General features: G+C 38.4%; 1 protein-coding gene across 1 annotated transcript in view; it reads right to left on the reverse strand.

Annotated features, from left to right (window-relative positions):
- The window catches only part of Ccdc178 (coiled-coil domain containing 178), a 348,053-nt gene that overhangs the window by 231,645 nt on the left and 94,305 nt on the right, over positions 1-22,103 (reverse strand). The window contains exons 13-14 of the mRNA XM_042264107.2: positions 9,683-9,778; positions 9,398-9,534 (exon numbers count right to left, since the gene is read on the reverse strand). Coding sequence (XP_042120041.1) covers positions 9,398-9,534; positions 9,683-9,778 — 233 coding nt within the window. The remainder of the gene's footprint in view (positions 1-9,397; positions 9,535-9,682; positions 9,779-22,103) is intronic.

Consider the following 22,103-nt stretch of genomic DNA (forward strand, 5'->3'; position numbering starts at 1 on the left):
TTTGAACACTTGGTCCCTAGTGGGTGGTGCTGTTGCGGAAGGCTGTTAAAGTTCAGGAAGCAGAGCCCTGCTGGAGGAGGTGTGCCACTGAGAGCAAGCTTGGAAGGTCTAGAGACTAATTCCACTTTCCACTCTTTCTCTGCTTCCTGTGTGGGGATAAAATGTGATTAGCCAGGCTTCCCGTGCCTGCTGCCATACCATGAATTTATTTTGGCCCACAGAACCAGGGAGTCTATCCCCCTGGTTCTGTGGGCCAAAATAAATTCTTTCACTCTTGTTGCATTTGGGCATATTATTGTATCCAGGAAACAGAAAAGATTAATACACACTGCATTGTAAGATGACATAGAAGAACATTTAGGAGAAAGGCAAATAAATCATTGGGAAGAAATGGTTATGTTCGCCTGGAGCATCCATTTGTTTTAGTGTCAGAGAGAGACATGTCCAGGTGTTGCCTGGGAAGCAAACCCTAACCAGGGTGAGGTTTCCAATGCATGGGATAGGCTGCCAGTGTCCCAACTGTCACGACGAGTCTCTTTCTTAGTGCAAATTCATTGTTCAAAGTAATAAACGGTCTTTACTGTGCATTTCAAACACATACATCAGGAATTTTAACTGAATGCTTCTCTCTTACCCTCCTCAGGATGGCCCCTCCTTCAAAGTTCTCTCACCTTTTCCTAAAACTAGAGTCTACAAAGAAGACGTTTATGGTGTTTGTTATTATCTAATCTTATTCCCCTCTCCCAAATTCCATGAAGTCCCTTCTTCCTCTCTACACTCCTGTCTTTTTTCCAATGGCTGTCTCTCTATCTCTCTCATCCCCCTCTCTCTGTCTCTCTCTGTCTCTGCCTCTAAGTCTCATTCTCTCTCTCTCTCTCTCTCTCTCTCTCTCTCTCTCTCTCTCTCTCTCTCTCTCTCACACACACACACACACACACACACACACACACACAGACACTTAGATTCTACCTATGATAGAAAACAGGTGACATTTTGCTGAGTCTGACTTAATTCATCTATTCTATTTTAATTCAAAGTACATATTTCCTTCTTTTTGGCTGAATAATGAGTGTGTGTGCCATGGCACACTTCTGGATGTCAGAGGGTGACTAGTGCAATTTGTTCTCTCTCTCCACTTTCATGTGGGTTCCATGAATTGAACTCATGTCACTAGGCTAGCACAGCAAGCACCTGTGGCCACTGAATCATCTTGCTGGGAAGTTACTTGTTTTCTTGAGTGTGGCGTTCCTGACTGAGTTGAAATACCATCTCAGTGTAGTTTGAATGTATTCCTAGTGTCAGGCATTTTTTTCTTATATTTATTAGTGATTTGTACTTCTTTGATAACTGTCTGTTTATCCCATTAACATGAGATCTGACCAATGGCTTGTTTCATTCAGTGAAATGTGAGCAGTGATATCTGAAGCATTCTTGCTGAAGCTGTCAGAGCCATCAGTGATCTCAGTAATACTCTCTTCCCTATAGTACTAAAGCAACATGCCCAGTCCTTTTCTCTTAGTCTCAGAAAGAATAACATGAAAACAGACACAGCAGCTATGGCTGAATGGCCACAAGGGTGGGGAATAAACCTTTCTGTTTATACACCACTAAGGCTGAGAGGCTGCTGGCTTGCTATCACACTCATGTTCTCTTTCAAATGGGTCTCCTCTCTGGCTCACACACTTTTAAGGTGTTTTTGTTTTATTTTGTTTTCCTCCTCTTCTTAATGTATTTTTTAAATAATAAAAGCTTTATTATAGGCAACCCCAGTTGCAAGCCAGCAGGCAGGACTCCTACGGGCAGGCCTAACCCCCACCACCACCCACTAGACCCTGTAATCTACAAGTCCTACTACACCCGCCAAACTCACCCATCCTCTGAGAATGTAACTGCTCCCTGAGACAAAGACTTTGCCAGCTCTGATTTGACCAAGAGCTCCAATTGGAACAAGAGCTTTGATTTGCACCAATTGGAGGAAGAGATTGGGAGATGAATAGATTCAATAACATAAAGAGCAATATAGCACCACCACAATATAATGGTCCTACATCAGCAAGACCTGAACATCCCAACATAGAAGAAGCAGAAGAATACAACATTAAATATGACTTTAAGATGACAGAAGCCTTTAAAGAGTAATGAAAAATTCCCTTAAAAAGATTGAGGAAAAGACAAACAAAAAAATGGAAAAAATTAATAAATCCCCTAAAGAAAGCAAAGAAACCAAGAAAAAGCAATCAAATGGGTGAAGGAAACAAAGACTTGAAAACTGAAATAGAGGCAATAAAGAAGACAAAAACCAGTGGAATGCTGGGAATGGAAAATCTGAGTAAACTACAGACACAAGCATAACTAACAGAATGCAAGAGATGGAAGAGAAAATCTCTGGCATTGAAGATACAATAGAAGAATAGATTTGTCAGTCAAAGAAAACATTAGAGCCAACAAAGTCATAACACAAAACATCCAGGAAATCTGGGACACCATGAAAAGACCAAACCTAAGAATAATAGGAAAAGAAGAAGAAGAAGAATACCAGCTCAAAGGCACAGAAAATATATTAAACAAAATCATCAAAGAAAACTTTCCCAATCTAAAGAAGGAAATACCTATGAAGATACAAGAAGTTTACAGAACACCAAATATACTGGACCCCCCAAAAAAGTCCCCTTACCACATAATAATCAAACCATTAAACATACAGAATAAAGAAAAAATATTAAGAACTGCAAAGGAAAAAGACCAAATAACATATAAAGGCAGACCTATCAGAATAACACTTGACTTCTCAATGAGACTCTGAAAGCCAGAAGATCCTGAACAGATGTAATGCAGACATTAAGAGACCATGCATGCCAACCCAGACTATTATACCCAGCAAAACTCTCAATCAACATAGATGGAGTAAACAAAATATTCCATGATAAAACCAAATTTAATCAATACCTATCCACAAATACAGCTCTACAGAAAGCACTAGAAGTAATAATCCAGCCCAAGGAAGTTAGATGCACCCATGAAAACACAGGCAATAGATAATCCAACAGCAACAAATACCAAAGAAGGGAAACATAAAACACTACCAACCACAAAATAACAGGAATTAACAACCACTGGTCATTAATATCAATGGACTCAATTCACCTATAAAAAGATATGCTAACAGAATGGATACAAAAACAGAATCCATCCTTCTGCTACATACAAGAAACACACCTCAACTTCAAAGACAGACACTACCTCAGAGTAAAGGGCAGGGAAAAGTCTTTTCAGTCAAATGGACTTAAGAAGCAAGCTGGTGTAGCAATCCTAATATCTAATAAAATATACTTGAAACTAAAATTAATCAAAAGAGATCAAGAAGGACACTACATATTCATCACAGGAAAAATCCACCAAGATGAAGTCTCAATTCTGAACATCTATGCCCCAAATACAAGGACACCAACATATGTAAAAGAAAAATTACTAAAGAGAAAATTAATTAAATTAACCCCCACATACTAATAGTGGGAGACTTCAACTCCCCACTCTCGCCAATGGACAGGTCTGCCACACAGAGAAATAAGGAAACTAACAGACATTGTGACTCAAATGGACTTAATAGACATTTACAGAACATTCCACCCAAACACAAGAGAATATACCTTCTTCTCAGCACCCTATGGAACCTTCTCTAAAATTTACCACATACTTGGTTACAAAGCAAATCTCAACAGATACAAAAAAAAATAATTGGAATAACTTCCTGTATTTTTTCAGACCACCATGACTTAAAGTTAGAATTCAATAACAACACAAATTACAGGAAGCCTACAAACTCATGGAAACTGAATAATGCTCAGCTGAATCACAAATGGGTCAAGGAGAAATAATGAAATTAAACACTTCCTAGAATTCAATGAAAATGAATGTAATACATACCCAAACTTATGGGACACTATGAAAGCAGTACTAAGAGGAAATTTCATACCTCTAAATGCCTAAATAAATAAGTTGGAGAAATCTCATACTAGTGACTTAACAGCACACCTGAAAGCTCCAGAAGAAAATGGAGCAAACTCACCCAGGAGGAGTAGACACCAGGAAATAATCAAATTAAAGGATAAAGTCAATAAAATAGAAACAAAGAGAACAGCACAAAGAATCAATAAAACAAAGAATTGCTTCTTTGAGAAAATCAACAAGATAGACAAACCCTCATCCAAACTAGCTAAAAGGTAGAGAGAGAACATCCAAATCCAGAAATCAGAAAGGAAGGGGAGACATAACAACTGACAATGAGGAAATCCAGAGAATCATCAGGACGTACTTCAAAAATCTGTACTCCACAAAATTGGAAAATCTAAAAGAAATAAACAATTTTCTGGATAGGTACCATATGCCCAAATTAAATCAAGACCAGCTAAACAATTTAAATAGACCTATAACTCCTATTGAAATAGAAGCAGTCATTAAAAGTCTCCTAACCAAGGGGGGTTGGGGGGAAGCCCAGGGCCAGATGGTTTCAGTGCAGAATTACACCAGAATTTCAAAGAAGAGCTAATACCAATACTCTGCAAGTTTTTCCACACAATAGAAACAGAAGGAACATTGCCAAACTCTATGAGGCTACAGCCACCCAAACCACACAAAGAATCAACAAAGAAAGAGAATTACAGATCAATCTCCCTCATGAACATTGATTCAAAAATACTCAATAAAATACTGGCAAACCAAATCTAAGAACACATTAAAATATCATCTATCATGATCAAGTAGGCTTCATCCCAGCAATGCAGGGATGGTTCAACATATGAAAATCTGTCAATGTAACCCATCATATAAACCAACTGAAAGAAAAAAATCACATGATCATCTCATTAGATGCTCAAAAAGCCTTTGACAAAATCCAACACCACTTCGTGATAAAGGTCCTGGAGAGATCAGGAACCCAAGGAACATACGTAAACATAATAAAGGCAATTTACAACAAGCTGACAGCCAGCATCAAATTAAATGGAAAGAAACTCAAAATGATTCCACTAAAATCAGGAACAAACCAAGGCTGTCCATTCTCCCCATACTTACTCAACATACTACTTGAAGTTCTAACTAGAGCAATAAGACAGCAAAGGGAGATAAAGGAGATCAAATTAGAAAGGAAGTCAAACTTTTGCTACTTGCAGATGATATGACCGTCTAAATAAGTGACCCCCAAAATTCTACCAGGGAACTCTTACAAGTGATAAACATCTTCAGTGATGTGGCAGGATTCAAGATTGACTAAAAAAAAAATCAGTAGCCCTCCTATACACAAATGTTGAACTGGCTGAGAAAGAAATTAGAGAAACATCACCCTTTACAATAGCCACAAATAATATAAAATACCTTGGGGTAACTCTAACCAAACACTTGAAAGACCTGCATGACAAGAACTATAAATCCTTGAAGAAAGCAAATGAAGAAGATATCAGAAAATGGAAAGATTTCCTATGCTCATGGATAGGTAGAACCAACATAATAAAAATGGCAATCTTACCAAAAGCAAACTACAGATTCAATTCAATCCCCATCAAAATCCCAACACAAATCTTAATAGACCTTCAAAGCACAATACTCAACTTCATATTTTCAAAAAAACAGAAAACCTGGGATATCTAAAACAATTCTTTAAAATAAAGCAACTTCTAGAGGCATCACACTCCCTGACTTCAAGCTCTACTATAAAGCTATAGTAATAAAAAGATTGATATTGGCAAAAAAAAAAACAATATGTGGACCAATGGGATCAAATTGAAGTTCCTGACATTAATCTACATACCTATGAACATCTGATTTTTGACAAAAATCCAAAACTGCACAATGGAAAGAAGAAAGCATCTTCAACAAATGGTGCTGGTATAACTGGATGTCAATATGTAGAAGACTGCAAATAGATCCATATCTGTCACCATGCACAAAACTCAAATCCAAGTGGATCAAAGGTCACAACATAAATCTAACTGCACTTAACCTGATAGAGGAGAAAGTGGGAAGTAGCCTAGAACACATTCGCACAGGAGACCACTTTGTAAATATAACACCAGTAGCACAGACATTGAGAGCAACAGTTAACAAATGGGACCTCCTGAGACTGAGAGGCTTCTGTAAGGTAAAGGGCACAGTATATAAGCCAAAACAACAGCTTATAGAATGGGAAAAGATCTTTACCAACCCACATCTGACAGTGGGCTGATCTCCAAAATATATAAAGAACTCCAGAAACTAGACATCAAAATACCAAACAATCCAATTTAAAAATGGGCTACAGATCTAAATAGAGAATTCTCAACAGAAGAATCTCAAATGGCCGAAAGACATTTAAGGAACTGTTCAACATCCTTAGTCATCATGGAAATGCAAATCAAAACAACTCTGAGATACCATCTTATATCTTTTAGAATGGCTAAGATCAAAAACACTGATGGCAGCTTATGTTGGAGAGGATATGAAACAAGGGGAATGAATACTCCTCCACTGTTGGTGGGAGTGCAAACTTGTACAGCTATTCTTTGAAAATCAGTATGGAGATTTCTCAGAAAATTGGGAATCAATCTTCCTCAAGACCCGGCTATACCACTCTTGGGCATATACCCAAGGAATGCTCAATCATACCACAAGGACACATGCTCAGCTATGTTCATAGCAGCATTATTCATATTAGCCAGAACCTGGAAACCACCTAGAAGCCCCTCAACTGAAGAATGGTTAAAAAAATGTGGTATATATACACAATGGAGTATTACTCAGCTGTTAAAAAAAATGGCATCATGATATTTGCAGGCAAATAGGTGGAACTGGAAAATATTATCCTGAGTGAGGTAACCCAGACTCAGAAAGATAAACATGGTATGTACTCACTCATAAGTGGATACTAGAGGTAAAGCAAAGGATAATCAGACTACAAACCACAGCTCCAGGGAAGCTAGGAAACAAGGAGGACCCTAAGAGGGATGTACAGATCACCCTGGGAAGAGGAAACAGAGGAGATCCCCATGAGTAACCTGGGGATAAGGGAGGGCAATAGAGGGTAGGGGTAGGGGATGAGGGAATGGGATGGTCAAGCTGGGGGAGGAATGGAGTGAGAGAGCAATGAAAAAGACATCTTGATAGAGGGAGACATTATGGGGTAAAGGAGAAACCTGAAGCTAGGGAAATTCCCAGGAACCTATAAAAACAACCCCAAACTAGATTACTATCAATAGTGGTGAGGGTGCCTGAACTGGTCTACCCTGGTAATCATATTGGTGAATACCCTAACTGTCATCATAGAGTCTTCATCCAGTAACTGATGGAAACATGTGCAGAGATCCACAGCCAAGCACCAGGCTGAGTTCCAGGAGTCCAGTTGAAGAGATGGAAGAGGGATTTTATGAGTAATTGGGGGAGGGGGTTCAAGATCATGATGGGGAAATCTACAGAGACAACTGAATGAAGCTCAGAGGAATTCACGAACTTTAGACTGACAGCTATAGAACCTGCCTGGGACCGGACTAGACCCTCTGCATATGGGAGACAGTTGTGTAGTTGAGTCTGTTTGAGGGGCCCCTGGCAGTGTGATCTGAATCTATCCCTGGTGCATGAGCTGGCTTTCTGGATCCCATTACCTATGGTAGGACACCTTGCTCACCCTTGATGCAGTGGGGAGGGACTTAATCCTGCTTCAACCAAATGTACCAGACGTGGCTGTACACCCATGGAGGAGCTATACCCTGTTGGAGGAGAGGATGAGGGGGTGGGTCAGAGGAAAGGTGTGGGGAGTGGGATGAGGGATGAGAGGGGGAATCTGTGGTTGGTATGTAAATTGAATAAAAAATTAAAAAATAATTGCACAATAAAAAAAGCTTAATTATAAAAATTTTCATGCAAAATAAGCATCACATACTAAAATTAACCAGAGCTGTCGTCTGCACATTTCTATACAGTTATAGTATAGCCAGTCTAAAGTTGTGGACCTTCACACTGGATTTTAACCATTTACAAAGTCTGTTTTTATATACTTATCCACCACCAAAACTGAAAACTCAATTACAGATTTTGGCCTTTGCTGAGGATATCGCTCTGTATAAATAAAACCCTGATTAGCCAGTAGCCAGACAGGAAGTATAGGCGGGACCAACAGAGAGGAGAGAAGAAAGGAGAGGAAGGCAGGGGAAGGAGACACCAGCTGCCGTTCAGGGAGCATCATGTAGAGGCAATGGGTAAAGCCATGAAACATGTGGCAACATATAGATTAACAGAAATGGGCTGAGTATAAGAGTTAAGAGCTAGACAATGGTAGGCTTGAGCTAATGGCTGAGCAGTTTAAATAATATGAGTCGGTGTGTTTATTTTATAAGTGGGCTCCAGGACTGGTGGGGCTTGGTGGGAGCTGGAGAGAAATTCTACAGCTACAGGCATTTTATGATATATAAATTAAGTTTTAACAATGGCTTGATGTAGTCATTTCTAATGGTAAAACACTCACTACATATATTTAACAAACTTTCGTAACATCATCAAGTACTGTGATCAGCCTCTTTCCCTTCATCCTCCCTCCTTCCCTTCAGGACTTCATCATTGATAGCATAATATGTTTTAGGCATTAAAGCAACTGATGAAGGTGTGATGGTCAAACACACAATGTCATGGCCAATGCATCTTCTTTATAGTTGAAGATGGAGAGAGAAATCATTCACCTATTTGTATAACACAGAATTGCAAGCAAGCATGATAAAAGACATGAGGAAGAGGCACTTGTATGCATATCTTACTACAATATAAGGTGGTTTGTACACATTCCTGCACTGTAATCATAAGGGAAAGTAATACTTGTACAGAAAGAAAAGCGAAATTATTCTTAAAATACAATATCATAGAAATACCAAGAGTCACTAGAAGGGGAATTTGAGTGAAGTCATGATTTGAGCCAAATAATAAAAGTAAACCAGGTATAGTATAATACAGCAAATAAAATTTGGTCTATTCAAGAGGTCTTATGGATATGTGAAGAGAGTGGTTCCTTTCCTTTTCTAAATTCTGAAATATTGAATATGAGAGTTGAGATATAAAGTGGCATAAGGAAGACTCTGGTTCCTAAGCCAAGAAAACCAGGTTAGTAATTATAGAGAAGAACTGAGGATGGGCTGGAGGAGATAAGGGGTTAACTATACATATTTTAAGTTGAAAGTTATCCTTAATCTCCAGATGATATGTCAAAGGGACTTTTGCTAACAGTGTCCTGGATGATTACAGAGTAACATTTGGAATAGACTCAAGTTAAGTTAAACTAATATTAAACATGAATACTCTTGTTTGCCCCAGGGAATCATGCTGGGGGAGTTTAGTTACATATCACTTATTATATGCTATATAACAATAATAAAATCTGAATTACCTGTCCCCAGTTTCCTCTATTATGCTCTCAATTTCAGAATGCAGCCTTTTGTTTTCTTCTGCCAGTGCCATATAGCTTGTTGAAACATCTGTCAAGTCTTTTGAAACGTCAGAAAGCTCAATATCCCATGTTCTTTTCTTGATAGGAAGAATAAAAGAGCTATTCATAAGTGTTTATTAATTGAAAATTGTTTTAGTTGTTAATAAAATTAGTTTTAGTCACTCCAGTTAATAATTGAGTACAGTGTGTAGTGCTCTGTGGGAAAAGAGGGAGTATTCCACTTACCGAGGAATAATAATGATTAAGTGCGTCCATGTACTCCCTTTCCAATTTTCTTTGCCTCCAGGAATACTGGTCAAACAGTTTCTTCAAATCATCTACCTAAAAATGCACAGAAGATAAACAAACTGAGGAGATTGCCTTCATTTTTATAAATAAGAAAGAGATTGCATTTTACTTTGTATAGTTTCCCTAATGAATATTGACTGACATAGTATAAAATAATGCCATATGCTTCTGCTATTTTGAATTCTAATATAGGATTCTGATAAAACATAGTAAATCAGGTATAAATCAAATCTAGTATTTCTAATATTCAGATGAATAATCATGACAAAGTAGTATGTGCTTCAGTTACAGGAAAATTGAGAAAACAACAGGAAAATTTGAATCATAATTCATTACATTGACAAGTAAAAGTAGAAAAAAAGCATACATTTCCATGCTTTACAAAATAGCCATTTGTTTAATCCACTATTTTGTTCTCATGGTTTCAAATTTTTTCCCATAAGTTTTGAAACTAGAAAAAAAGAACTTAAAAATAAGTAACAGACATTTCAATAAAAATTTTAATGCTGAATTCATAAACTTGTATATAGTTTATATAGCTGAAAAATGGCTCTAGCAGATGATTCGAGCTTATTTTGCAGCACTTGCATCCAGTGGCTCACAATCACCTGTAATTCAAGATCTGGGGTATCCTATGCTCTCTTCTGCCCTCCAAGATGGCAGTGTAAACAACCAATTAATGGCAGCTGGGACACTATATCTCCACTAGAGCCCAGCAACCCTACCACAGCAGGCCCTTAGCTGAAGCACAGAACAAATACCTCACAATAGACTTTATGAATATGATAGAGCAGTGGTTCTCAACCTTCCTAATGCTGTGACCCTTTAATACAGTTCACCATGTTGTGGTGATCCCCAACCATAAAATTATCTTTGTTTGTGGAAACCTACAGTGACCCCAGTTTGTGGCTTGATTGCATCTTGACTCAAGGTCAGAGAGTTCAAGCTTGTTTTTGCTTCTTAAGGCTGGATAACGGGATGTGTGGACAAAGGCGTGGTTACCAGATGTCTTGAGAATTAAGGAGATGTTTATGCTTATTTGTTCCTTGAACCATGGTGTCCTTGAGATGGGGAGGTCTTTTGCCCACCTGCTTCTGTATAAAAAGGCCATGAGAAATAAACTTGGGGCTGCTGCAGTATTGACTCAGAGCCCTCCCAATTCTATTTTTTCTGCCTCTGTCTATTCTTCTGTCTCCTTTTTTCTCAATCCTCACTCCCCTATTCAGGACTGTTCTACAGGTCAGGCAGGACCTGACATTTGTTGCTACTTCATAACTGTAGTTTTGCTACTGTTATGAATTGTAATGAAAATATCTGTGTTTACAACAGTCTTAGGCAACACCTGTGAAAGGTTGTCCACTCTCTCCATACCTACTTAACACAGTACTTGAAGTCTTAGTGGAGTAAAGAAAATCAAAAGCTTGCAAATTAGAAGGAAAAAGTCAAAGTATCTTTATTTGCAGATGATATGATAGTATACATAAATAAACCTAAAAATTACACCTGAATACATCGTCAGCTGATAAATGCTTTCAGTAAAGTAGCTGGATATAAAATTAACTCATGAAAATCTGTAGCTTTACTATATACAAATAAAAAATAGACTGAGAAAGAAATCAGAAAAAATTATCTTTCACAATAGTCTCAAATAATAGAAAATATTTCAGGGTTACTGTAACCAGGCAAGTGAAAGATTTGTATGATAAAAAACTTGAAGGCATTGAAGAAAGAAAGAATTGAAGAAGATGCCAGAAGATAGGAAGATCCCTGGTGATCATGTATCCATAGGAGAAAAATAGTAACAATGGCCACCCTACCAAAAGCAATCTACAGATTTAATGCAATTCCCATCAAAATTCATACATAATTGTTCACAGATCTTGGAAGAACAACATTCAGCCTTATGTGGAAACATAAAAAATCCAGGTGGATAAAACCTGAATAGTAAAAGAAAAAAAAACTGCAAAAGGTATCACTATCCCAGATTTCAAGTTGTTCCACAGAGCTATAGCAATAAAAACAGCATGACATTGACATTCTCTCATAAAGCCACATTGATCAATGGAATCAAAATCAAGACTCATAAATCCAAACAACTATGTATGACACATGAGTTTTGATAAAGGCAGAAATACATACTGGAAAAAAGACAATATCTTCAACAAATGGTGCTAGTCAAACTGGATAGCTGCATGTAGAAGAATCCAAATAGATCCATATCTATCATCCTGCACAAAACTCATCTCCATTTAGATCAAAGACCTCAAAATAAAATAGTATACACTGAACCTGATAGAAGAGAAAGAGGGGAATGGCCTCAAACTTATCAGCACAGGAAAATAATTTTTTGTTCAGAACACTGATAGTATAGGCACGAAGATCAATGATTAATAAATGGCTGCTCATGAAACTGAAAACCTTCTTTAAGACCAAGAATACTGTGGACAAAGTCTACAGAATGGGAAAAAGGGGTTTTGTTGTTTGTTTGTTTGTTTGTTTGTTTGTTTTAACCAACTACACATTAGACAGAGGGCTAATAAAATATGCAAATAAATTTTAAAAACTTGATATCAAGAAAACAGATAATTCATTTAAAAAGTGGGGTACAGACCTAAATTAGGAATTACCAATAGTGCAGATTTCAATGACTGAGAAACACTTAGAGAAATGTTCAACATCCTTAGTCATTATGAAAACTACTTTGAGATTTTTATCACATACCCACATTTTTAAGGGATTCAGTGCAGAATTCTACCAGACTTTCAAAGAAGAACTAATACCAATACTCTTCAAAGTGTTCCACACAATAGAAATAGAAGGAACACTACCAAACACTTTTTATGAGGCTACAATTACCCTGATATCAAACCACACAAAGATACAACAAAGAAAGAGAACTACAGACCAATTTCCCTCGTGAACATTGATGCAAAAATACTCAACAAAATATTGGCAAACCGAATCCAAGAATACATCAAAACAATCATCCATCACGACCAAGTAGGATTCATTTCAGGGATGCAAGGATGGTTCAACATATGAAAATCAGTTAATGTAATACACCATATAAACAAACTGAAAGAAAAAAACCACATGATCATCTCCTTAGATGCTGAAAAAGCCTTTGACAAAATCCAACACCCCTTCATGATAAAGGTCTTAGAAAGATCAGGAATACAAGGAACATTTCTAAACATAGTAAAAGCAATTTATAGCAAGTCAACAGCAAACATCAAATTAAATGGAGAGAAACTCAAAGTGATACCACTAAATTCAGGAACAAGACAAGGCTGTCCACTCTCCCCATATTTATTCAATATAGTACTAGAAGTTCTAGCTAGAGCAATAAGACAACAAAAGGAGATCAAAGGGATACAAATTGGCAAGGAAGAAGTCAAACTTTCACTATTTGCAGATGATATGATAGTATACATAAGTGACCCCAAAAACTCTACCAGGGAACTCCTACAGCTGATAAACTCCTTCAGTAAAGTGGCAGGATACAAGATCAACTCAAAAAAATCAGTAGCCCTCCTATACAAAAATGATAAAAGAGCTGAGAAAGAAGTCAGAGAAACATCACCCTTTACAATAGCCACAAATAATATAAAATACCTTGGGATAACACTAACTAAACAAGTGAAGGACCTTTTTGATAAGAACTTTAAATCTCTAAAGAAAGAAATTGAAGAAGATATCAGAAAATGGAAGGATCTCCCATGCTCATGGATAGGTAGGATTAATATAGTAAAAATGGCAATCTTACCAAAAGCAATCTACAGATTCAATGCAATCCCCATCAAAATCCCAACACAATTCTTCACAGACTTGGAAAGAAAAATACTCAACTTTATATGGAAAAACAAAAGACCCAGGATAGCTACAATAATCCTATATGATAAAGCAACCTTTGGAGGCATCACCATCCCTGACCTCAAACTCTACTATAGAGCTATAGTAATAAAAAAAACAGCTTGGTACTGGTATAAAAACCGACATACGGACCAATGGAATAGAATTGAAGACCCTGACATTAATCCATGCACATATGAACACCTGGTTTTTGACAAAGGAGCCAAAACTATACAATGGAAAAAAGAAAGCATCTTCAACAAATGGTGCTGGCATAACTGGATGTCAATATGTAAAAGATTACAAATAGATCCATATCTGTCACCATGCACAAAACTCAAGTCCAAGTGGATCAAAGACCTGAACATAAATCCAGTTACACTAAACTTAATAGAAAAGAAAGTAAGAAGCACTCTTGAATGCATTGGCACCGGAGACCATTTCCTAAATAAAACACCAACAGCACAGACCCTGAGCACAACAATTAATAAATGGGACCTCTCGAAACTGAGAAGCTTTTGCAGGGCAAAAGACACAGTCAATAAGACAAAAAGACAGCCAACAGAATGGGAAAAGATCTTCACCAACCCCACATCTGACAGAGGATTGATCTCCACAGTATATAAAGAACTCAAGAAACTAGACATCAAAATACTGAACAGTCCAATTTAAAAAATGGGCTAAAGAGCTAAACAAAGAATTCACAAAACAAGAACTACAAATGGCTGAAAGACATTTAAAGAAAAGCTCAACATCCTTAATCATCAGAGAAATGCAAATCAAAACAATTCTGAGATACCACCTTACACCTGTCAGAATGGCTACGATCAAAAACACCAATGACAGTCAATGTTGGAGAGGATGTGGAGCAAAGGGAACACTCCTCCACTGTTGGTGAGAATGTAAACTTGTACAACCACTGTGGAAATCAGTATGGCGTTTTCTCAGAAAATTAGGAATCGAACTACCTCAAGACCCAGCCATCCTACTCTTGGGCATATACCCAAGGAATGCTGATTCATACCATAAAGATACGTGCTCAGCTATGTTCATAGCAGCACTATTTGTAATAGCCAGAACCTGGAAACAACCTAGATGCCCATCAACGGAAGAATGGATGAAAAAAATGTGGTACATATACACAATGGAGTACTACTCAGCAGAGAAAAACAATGAAAGCATGAAATTTGCAGGCAAATGGATGGAACTAGAAAAAATCATCCTGAGTGAGGTAACCCAAACCCAGAAAGACAGCCATGGTATGTACTCACTCATAAGTGGATTCTAGATATAAAATAAAGAACAATCAGACCACAGGCCATAGAACCATAGAAGCTATATATACATAGCATGGAGGTCCCTAGGACGACTGTGGCTTATAATAAATTTTGGTTTTGCTCAATTATTGAAAAAAATAGCCAAATGAATGGAAACACATGAACTATGAACCAAAGGCTGAGGGGCCCCCAGCTGGATCAGGACCTCTGAATAGGTGAGACAGTTGATTGGCTTGATCAGTTTGGGAGGCAACTAGGCAGTGGGACCAAGTCCTGTGCTCATTGCATGAGTTGGCTGTTTGAAACCTGGAGCTTATGCAGGGACACTTGGCTCAGTCTGGGAGGAAGGGACTGGACCTGCCTGGACTGAGTCTACCAGGTTGATTGCAGTCCTCAGGGGGAGGATTTGCCCTGGAGGAGGTGGGAATGGGTGGGTGGGCTGGGGGTAAGGGGAGGGGGGTGGGAGGGGGGAGAATAGGGTAACCCGTGGCTTATATGTAGAACTGAATGGTATTGTAAAATAAAATAAAATAAAAAAATAATAAATAAATAAATAAATAAATAAATAAATAAATAAATAAATAAACCATTAAAAAAAGAAGTCTGTTTGTTTTCTAATGAGAGACAGGGGCGGAGAAACCATAATCAGGTTATATTTTGTGAGAAAATAATATTTTCTTAAAATGGAAAAAAATAAAGGAAAAGAAAAACAAATTTAAGTATAAAAACGCATTACTTATTACATGTTTTATGAAAGGCTAGTTCAACAAAATTGTAGAATGAATCTATGTATTGATATGATATTATTTACATTTAATAGATAATGCATCTTCACGTTCAGCTGATTTGATTAAATAGAGACAGAACATCTTATTTAAGAACAAATGTCTGGATTAAATTACTTTTATTTATAATAGTGCTGGTGGGAATGCAAACTTGGAAATCAATATGGGGCTTTCTCAGAAAATTGGGAATTGATCTACTTCAAATCCAGCTATACCATTCCTGGGCATATACCCAAAGGATGTTTCATCCTACCACAAGAACACTTGCTCATCTATGTTCATAGTAGCTTTGTTCATAATAGCCAGGAACTAGAAACATCCTAGATGCCCCTCAACTGAAGAATGGATAAAGAAAATGTGTTACATTTACACAATGGGGCATTACTCAGTTGTTAAAAATAATGGCATTACAAGTTTTTCTGGCAAATGAATGGAACTAGTAAAGATCATCTTGAATAAGTAACCGAGACCTGGAAAGACAAACATGGTATGTATTAACTTATAAGTGGACATTAGCTGTAAAGTAAAGGATAACTATGCTGCACTCTACAGACCCAGAGAAGCTAAGTAACAAGGAGAGTTGAGAGAGGGGGTGTATGAATCTCACTGTGAAGGGGAAATAGAATATGTATTGCCAGTAGATGAGGGTGTTCAGATGGGAAGTATTGATGGGAACAGGAGGGATTAGATAGGGGAAGGAAAAAGGGAAAGAGTACTGGGAGTGACAACTGGAATTGGGGGACACCTTTGGGAAGAGCTAGAAACCTAGCACAATCAAAATTCCAGGGAATCTGTGAGGATTACCCTAGCTAAGACTCCTAGTAATGGGAGATACAGAGCCTGAACTGCCCATCTTTTGTAACCAGGCAAGATTTCCAGTAGAAGGACTGAGACATCAACCCAGCCACAAAACTATCGACCCACAATTTGTCCTGTCTACAAGATGTGCTGGGATAAGGGTGGCACAGAAACTGTGGCAGTGTCCAATCAATGTCTGGTCCAGCTTGAGATTCATACCATAAGAGAGAGCCCATCCCTGACACTGTCTGGAGGGTCAGGACCCAGAGGTGGGAAAGCTCAGAGACTTAGGGTAGAACCAAATATGACTGGCAAAAAGAAAGAAAGAAAGAAAGAAAGAAAGAAAGAAAGAAAGAAAGGAAGGAAGGAAGGAAGGAAGGAAGGAAGGAAGGAAGGAAGGAAGGAAGGAAGGAAGGAAGGAAGGAAGGAGAAAAAAGCCAATGAAATGATTCCTATTGATATTCTGCTATACTCAGAGATTGTTGCCTAGCCCAACTGTTGTCAGAGAGGCTTGATGCAAACAGATGCAAAGACAGAAACAGACATTAGGCTGAGTTCAAGGAATCTTGTGGAAGAGGGAGAGAAAGGATCATAGAGGCCATAAAGGTCAAAGAAACCACAAGAGACCAACAGACTCCACTAACTTGGGATCATAGAGGATCACAGAGGTTGAACCAGCAACTAGGGAGCCTGCATGGGATTGACCCAGGCACTCTGCATATATGTGACAGTTGTGTAACTTAGTCTTCTTCTGGGACTCTTAACAGTGGGGACAGGGGCTGTCTGACTCTGTTGCCTGCTTTTGGGACCTTTTCCTCCTACCAGATTGCTTCATCTAGTTTTAATGGTCTTAGTCTCACTACAACTTGATATACCATGGCTGACTGATATCCATGGGTGACCTGTCCTTTTCTGAAGAGAAATGGAGGGAGAGGAGGAATGGATTGGGGGATGAGAGGTTGGGAGGACTGGCAAGAGAGGAGCGAGGGTAAACCATGGTCAGGATATACAAACAAAACAAATAAATAAATACAAAAATAAAATGAAATGTACTAGCAGTTCTATACAAGTTTTGTTAAAATACATAGTATTTGAAAATAAAGTAGAGAAAGAGAGAGAGAGAGAGAGAGAGAGAGAGAATCCACATAGACACAAACAATTATATAAAGCCTACACCAAGTTCCATATGAAAAAAAAAATATGTAACAGGAACTCTTACATTGATTTTCCCAAATGAAGATAAAACATAGTAATAAAATAAAGTATTCTTTATTTTATTTTAATTTATATAATTGAAGGGTTTTTTTTTGTTTTTGGGCAATACTTTTTATTGACTCTTTGGGAATTTCACATCATGCACTCTCATTCCACTCATTTCCTAGTCCCTCCATATCTGCCTTTCAGTCTTGCAGTATCCTCCTCAAAAGAATATTTAAAAAGAAATAAAAATTAAAATATTGATTAAAAAACAAAACACAAAACAACAAAAAAGCAAAACAAAAACAAGCAAACAAAAATCCCACTTTGCTTTTCAATTCGTCCTACCTCTCCATCTCATTATTCATCTCAGTGGCATTGGGAGCTGCTGTGTGTCACACAGTAGACCCTTTTGTCCAAACAGCTTTGTGGATGCCCACAAAGACTTCCTAGTGAGATCTGAGCTTGCTTTACCCAGCAGAGCTGCATTAGAATATTGCTTGACCATGTGTATGATTACTAGGTGATTGGAAGGGTCTACACGTGGCTGAGCTAGGGGAGATTTTTTGCTCCACTCTTTGGCATTCCAATAAAGAGTCCTTTAGAAGAGATAGGAAGGCCCAGGAGATAATGGTCCAGGCCCTCCTGAGGCTATCCCATGTTTCTCTCTGTTTCTCTCCCCGCCATCCTACTATCTAAATACTTCTCACTTCTCCCTCCTCAAGAGTACCCTGGGGAAAAAGTGAAAGGGGGCCTCCCACAGAGAAATGGGTAGGCACCCCACAAATAGAGCCAGGAACAGGGACTTGACAAAAAGAAGTGTTAGGTGGTATCACAGGTGTAAGGGAGCATGCACAATAATGAATTAAAAATAAAGGCAATGGTATTTTATTCTTGGGAGTGAAAGTAAGGCAGGTGAATGCCAAAGTTAAAAGTGAGGCTGCCGTGAGTATCTCTCTCTATTGAGGTCTTTTCTCTCTCTCTCTCTCTCTCTCTCTCTCTCTCTCTCTCTCTCTCTCTCTCTTAATTTCTATCTATAAAAATTAAGGAAAATGTAATATAGAATATAGGAATATAGTGTAAGAAGAAATTTAGAATAAGAGTAGAATTAGGAATATTGGGTAAAAAGAAACAGTGTAAGGTAGAATAAGATAAGCAGCAATACAGAGGATCCATGTCCTTGATTCTCCAGCTATAGCACTATAAACACAAACTGGGAAGAACCAGAGTCATGAAAAAATGCTATAAGAAAATGGGCAGAAAAAGATAACTGTGGAAGCTTATGGCCTGTGGACAGCTTAGATATAAGCCCTGAGCAGCAGAGAAAGAATTTTCCCTGAGATAGATGCGGATGAAATAAAACTCTTCACTCTGCTGGCATTGCCACTGTATGAAAACGTCATACCATCAGAATTAGTTTCCTCTTGGCCATGAAGCCAAAGTTTAGGGAACAGAAGTCTTGCTAAAAACTTAGTAATCTTTCTCTAGAAAACTGAAAGCTTTTCAGGTATTTCCTTCTCAGATTTTTTTTTTTCTTCCTGCAAGGGCAAAATTAAACTCACCTGGAAAATCTATCAGAATGAAAAAATTACCTGTAATTGTCTTAGAAAAAAAACACAAAACCTCTTGGAATATGGAAAATCCTCTCTGCTAGTCCTGTCTCTCCTTCAAGCCAGTATTAGAAAAACAGCAGCCAGAATCCCCAGTGGCCAGAGCCTATGCCCACAAAAGTGAAGGGAGAAAGCCCAGTAGGAACAGCTTCCCCAGGATGGAGCTACAGCAAAGGCGGTGTGGGACCCAGCGAGGGGCTGCTGGCATGAAGGCAGCCATGGAGGCTTTGAAATCCTCCCTGCAATGAGGGAGGCAGGGTCTAAGTTTCTAAATTGGGAACTCAAGCCCCTACCCTCAGAACAGAAAGCAGTCAGCAGAGAAACTGAGCCTCTGCTAAGGCATCAGGGACTCTACACTTTGCAGGAAGGGACAATCAGGGATAAGCAGAGGTTCTATCCAGGGAAACAAAATCTTTCTGAAAAAGCTTTTATTTCAAGTACTTTCATTTTTTTTCACTGATCCAGTAAGGTGGGAAACAAATACCAATCTGTAAGCATGCACTGCTGGATGCAGCCTGCTGCATGAAAAATGTCAGGTTACGGAAGTACACCTGTCAACGCCAGCTCAGGGAGAACAGAAACCTCCCATGGTGAAAAAGCTCACTTGATCTTGATTTTCAATATGAACACAAACCATTAAATGGAAACAGGGGTGGAGCAGACCTGAAAGGCAGCTTGGGAAATGTAGTTTCCAAGAGTGTGATTCTATAGAGAAGGGCAGCTAGGAAAATGTAGTCTGTAACAGAGTAGCATAACACCCAGGGGAAATAATACTGATACTGCACTGCCCCCAAACTCCGCTTTTCTGGCTAAAAATGTCATTTTTTCCCCAAGCAATGTTAGAAAGCTTAACTTTTGCTCCTGAGAACTAGAAACAGGTGAACAGCTTGCATGTCTGGAGGCAATTAAAATGCTAATGCCTGTCAATGAGTCTCTTTGAAATACTCATGGTAATCTTAAAAAGCAGCTTTAAGAAATTAAGAGGGAATTTTACCCTCAGTGACCAAATAAAGCTTAGAGTCACTGATGGATTAGGCTCTGACTTCAAACTCCCAAGAAAACTTTCAGAATGATAGCAAAGCTGACTATAAACTCTTGAACTTTAGAAATGATTTGCCTACTTCCGGTCTTGTTGAAAGAAAATATAATATTTCTGTTAAGCAATCTCTTCTATATATTTTCTAAAGTAGTTCTATAGAGTTTGCCTTTGAATGTAAGTTAGTTCTGTTAAGAGATTCTTTCTAGATGTTTGCTAAGGTTTGTAAAATAGTCCTATAGAGTTTCCTTTTGGATATAAATTTGTAAAAAGTGTAAAATTACATGTAAAAAGTATAAATATTAAATGTAAAACATGTAAATATTGAATATAAAAAGTGTAAATGTTGAATATAAGTTTGTAAAAAGCATATAGTGATGTTCATACTAGAATTATTTTTATTACTCTTTTGCCTTCAGATATATTTGAGCACTTATGATAGCTCATAATATAATTTTATGGTCTCAATGGCCCCTGGAAAATTTAAGCAGAGGTGTTATAATTAAGGGAGATTTTCTATGTTCTTCCAAAAAGTCTCCACTCCCCTTCTGTTTCTGTTTAGAAAGGGATAGGCCTCCCACAAAGGGATAGGCCTCCCACAATAGAGTTAGTTTGTACAGAAATTATACAGCTGTGATAGGAACACGTGTAGATATGAGCTACTTAAACAGCTGAAAGTGTTTTTACAATTAGCAAGGGATTTTGTTTACTTGAGTAGATACTTTGAAGCGTTTTGGAATGACTGTTTTCTCCTGGGAATCAAAATAGTCTCTTAAAAATTTTATTGAACATCTGTTAGGAGAGAGGTTTGAAAAGGGCCTGGTGCAGCTAAGACTGCTGTAGTCATCTTAGGCCCATTCCAATAAGGGTACTCCATCTTTATTATCCTCTACTCCTTTACTAAGAGGTGTGGCAGCTATGGAGATTGGATGTTTGGAAGATCTTAGTAGGGACCTGAGTCAGAGCTCTGTACTCTCTCTTGCCAGACACTGGTAGCCAAAGACAGGTAACTTTCTTCTTGATAACTTCCTGAATATATGTATATAAAATTAATCAAAAAGGCTGACCTAAGACAGGCACAGTCTATCTGAGGGGCCTGGAGGGCCTTTTTTTTTTTTTATATTGAGAAGTGGGAGTTTGGAGGCCCACAAAGGTTTCCTAGTGAGATCTGTGCTTACTTTACCCAGCAGAGCTGCATTAGAGTATTACTTGATCAGATACATTGTTACTGATTGGAAGGGTCGACACTTGGCTGAGCTAGGGGGAGCTTTATTCCACTCCTTGGCATTCCTATAAATAGCCCTTTAGAAGAGACAGGAGGGGCCAGTGGATAATGATCCAGGCCCTCCCGAGGCTATCCTGCGTTTCTATCTGTTTCTCTCGGCTATCCTTCTATCTAATATTCCTTATCCCTCTCTCCTCAAGAGTACCCTGTTGTAAAATGTGGGAGCTGGGCTCCCAGCTGGGCTCCCACACAGCTTTACTTGCAATGTTGGTTGTGTAATGAGTTGTTGTTCAGGTTTGAGGCTTCTGGATTCTGGTACACCATCAATGCTGGACCCTTCCTGAAACTCCTCTCAGATATGCTGCTGTTGACCCACATCATGGAGATCCTGTGGCTATGGTTCCATAGGACCAGTCCCTTCAGTGCTCTAGCAGGTCACAGATGAGGTAGATGTTGGGAAGGGTCAACTCAAAGCCCTGGATGCATGCCTGAGTGGTAGCTAAATTGGTTAGTCCTGGCCATTGGGACCATCCCAGCCAGCTCTCCCACATTCATGATGAAGGATGGGACCAGCTTTC

Source organism: Peromyscus maniculatus, chromosome 19 (assembly GCF_049852395.1).
Source record: "Peromyscus maniculatus bairdii isolate BWxNUB_F1_BW_parent chromosome 19, HU_Pman_BW_mat_3.1, whole genome shotgun sequence".
NCBI lineage: Eukaryota > Metazoa > Chordata > Mammalia > Rodentia > Cricetidae > Peromyscus > Peromyscus maniculatus.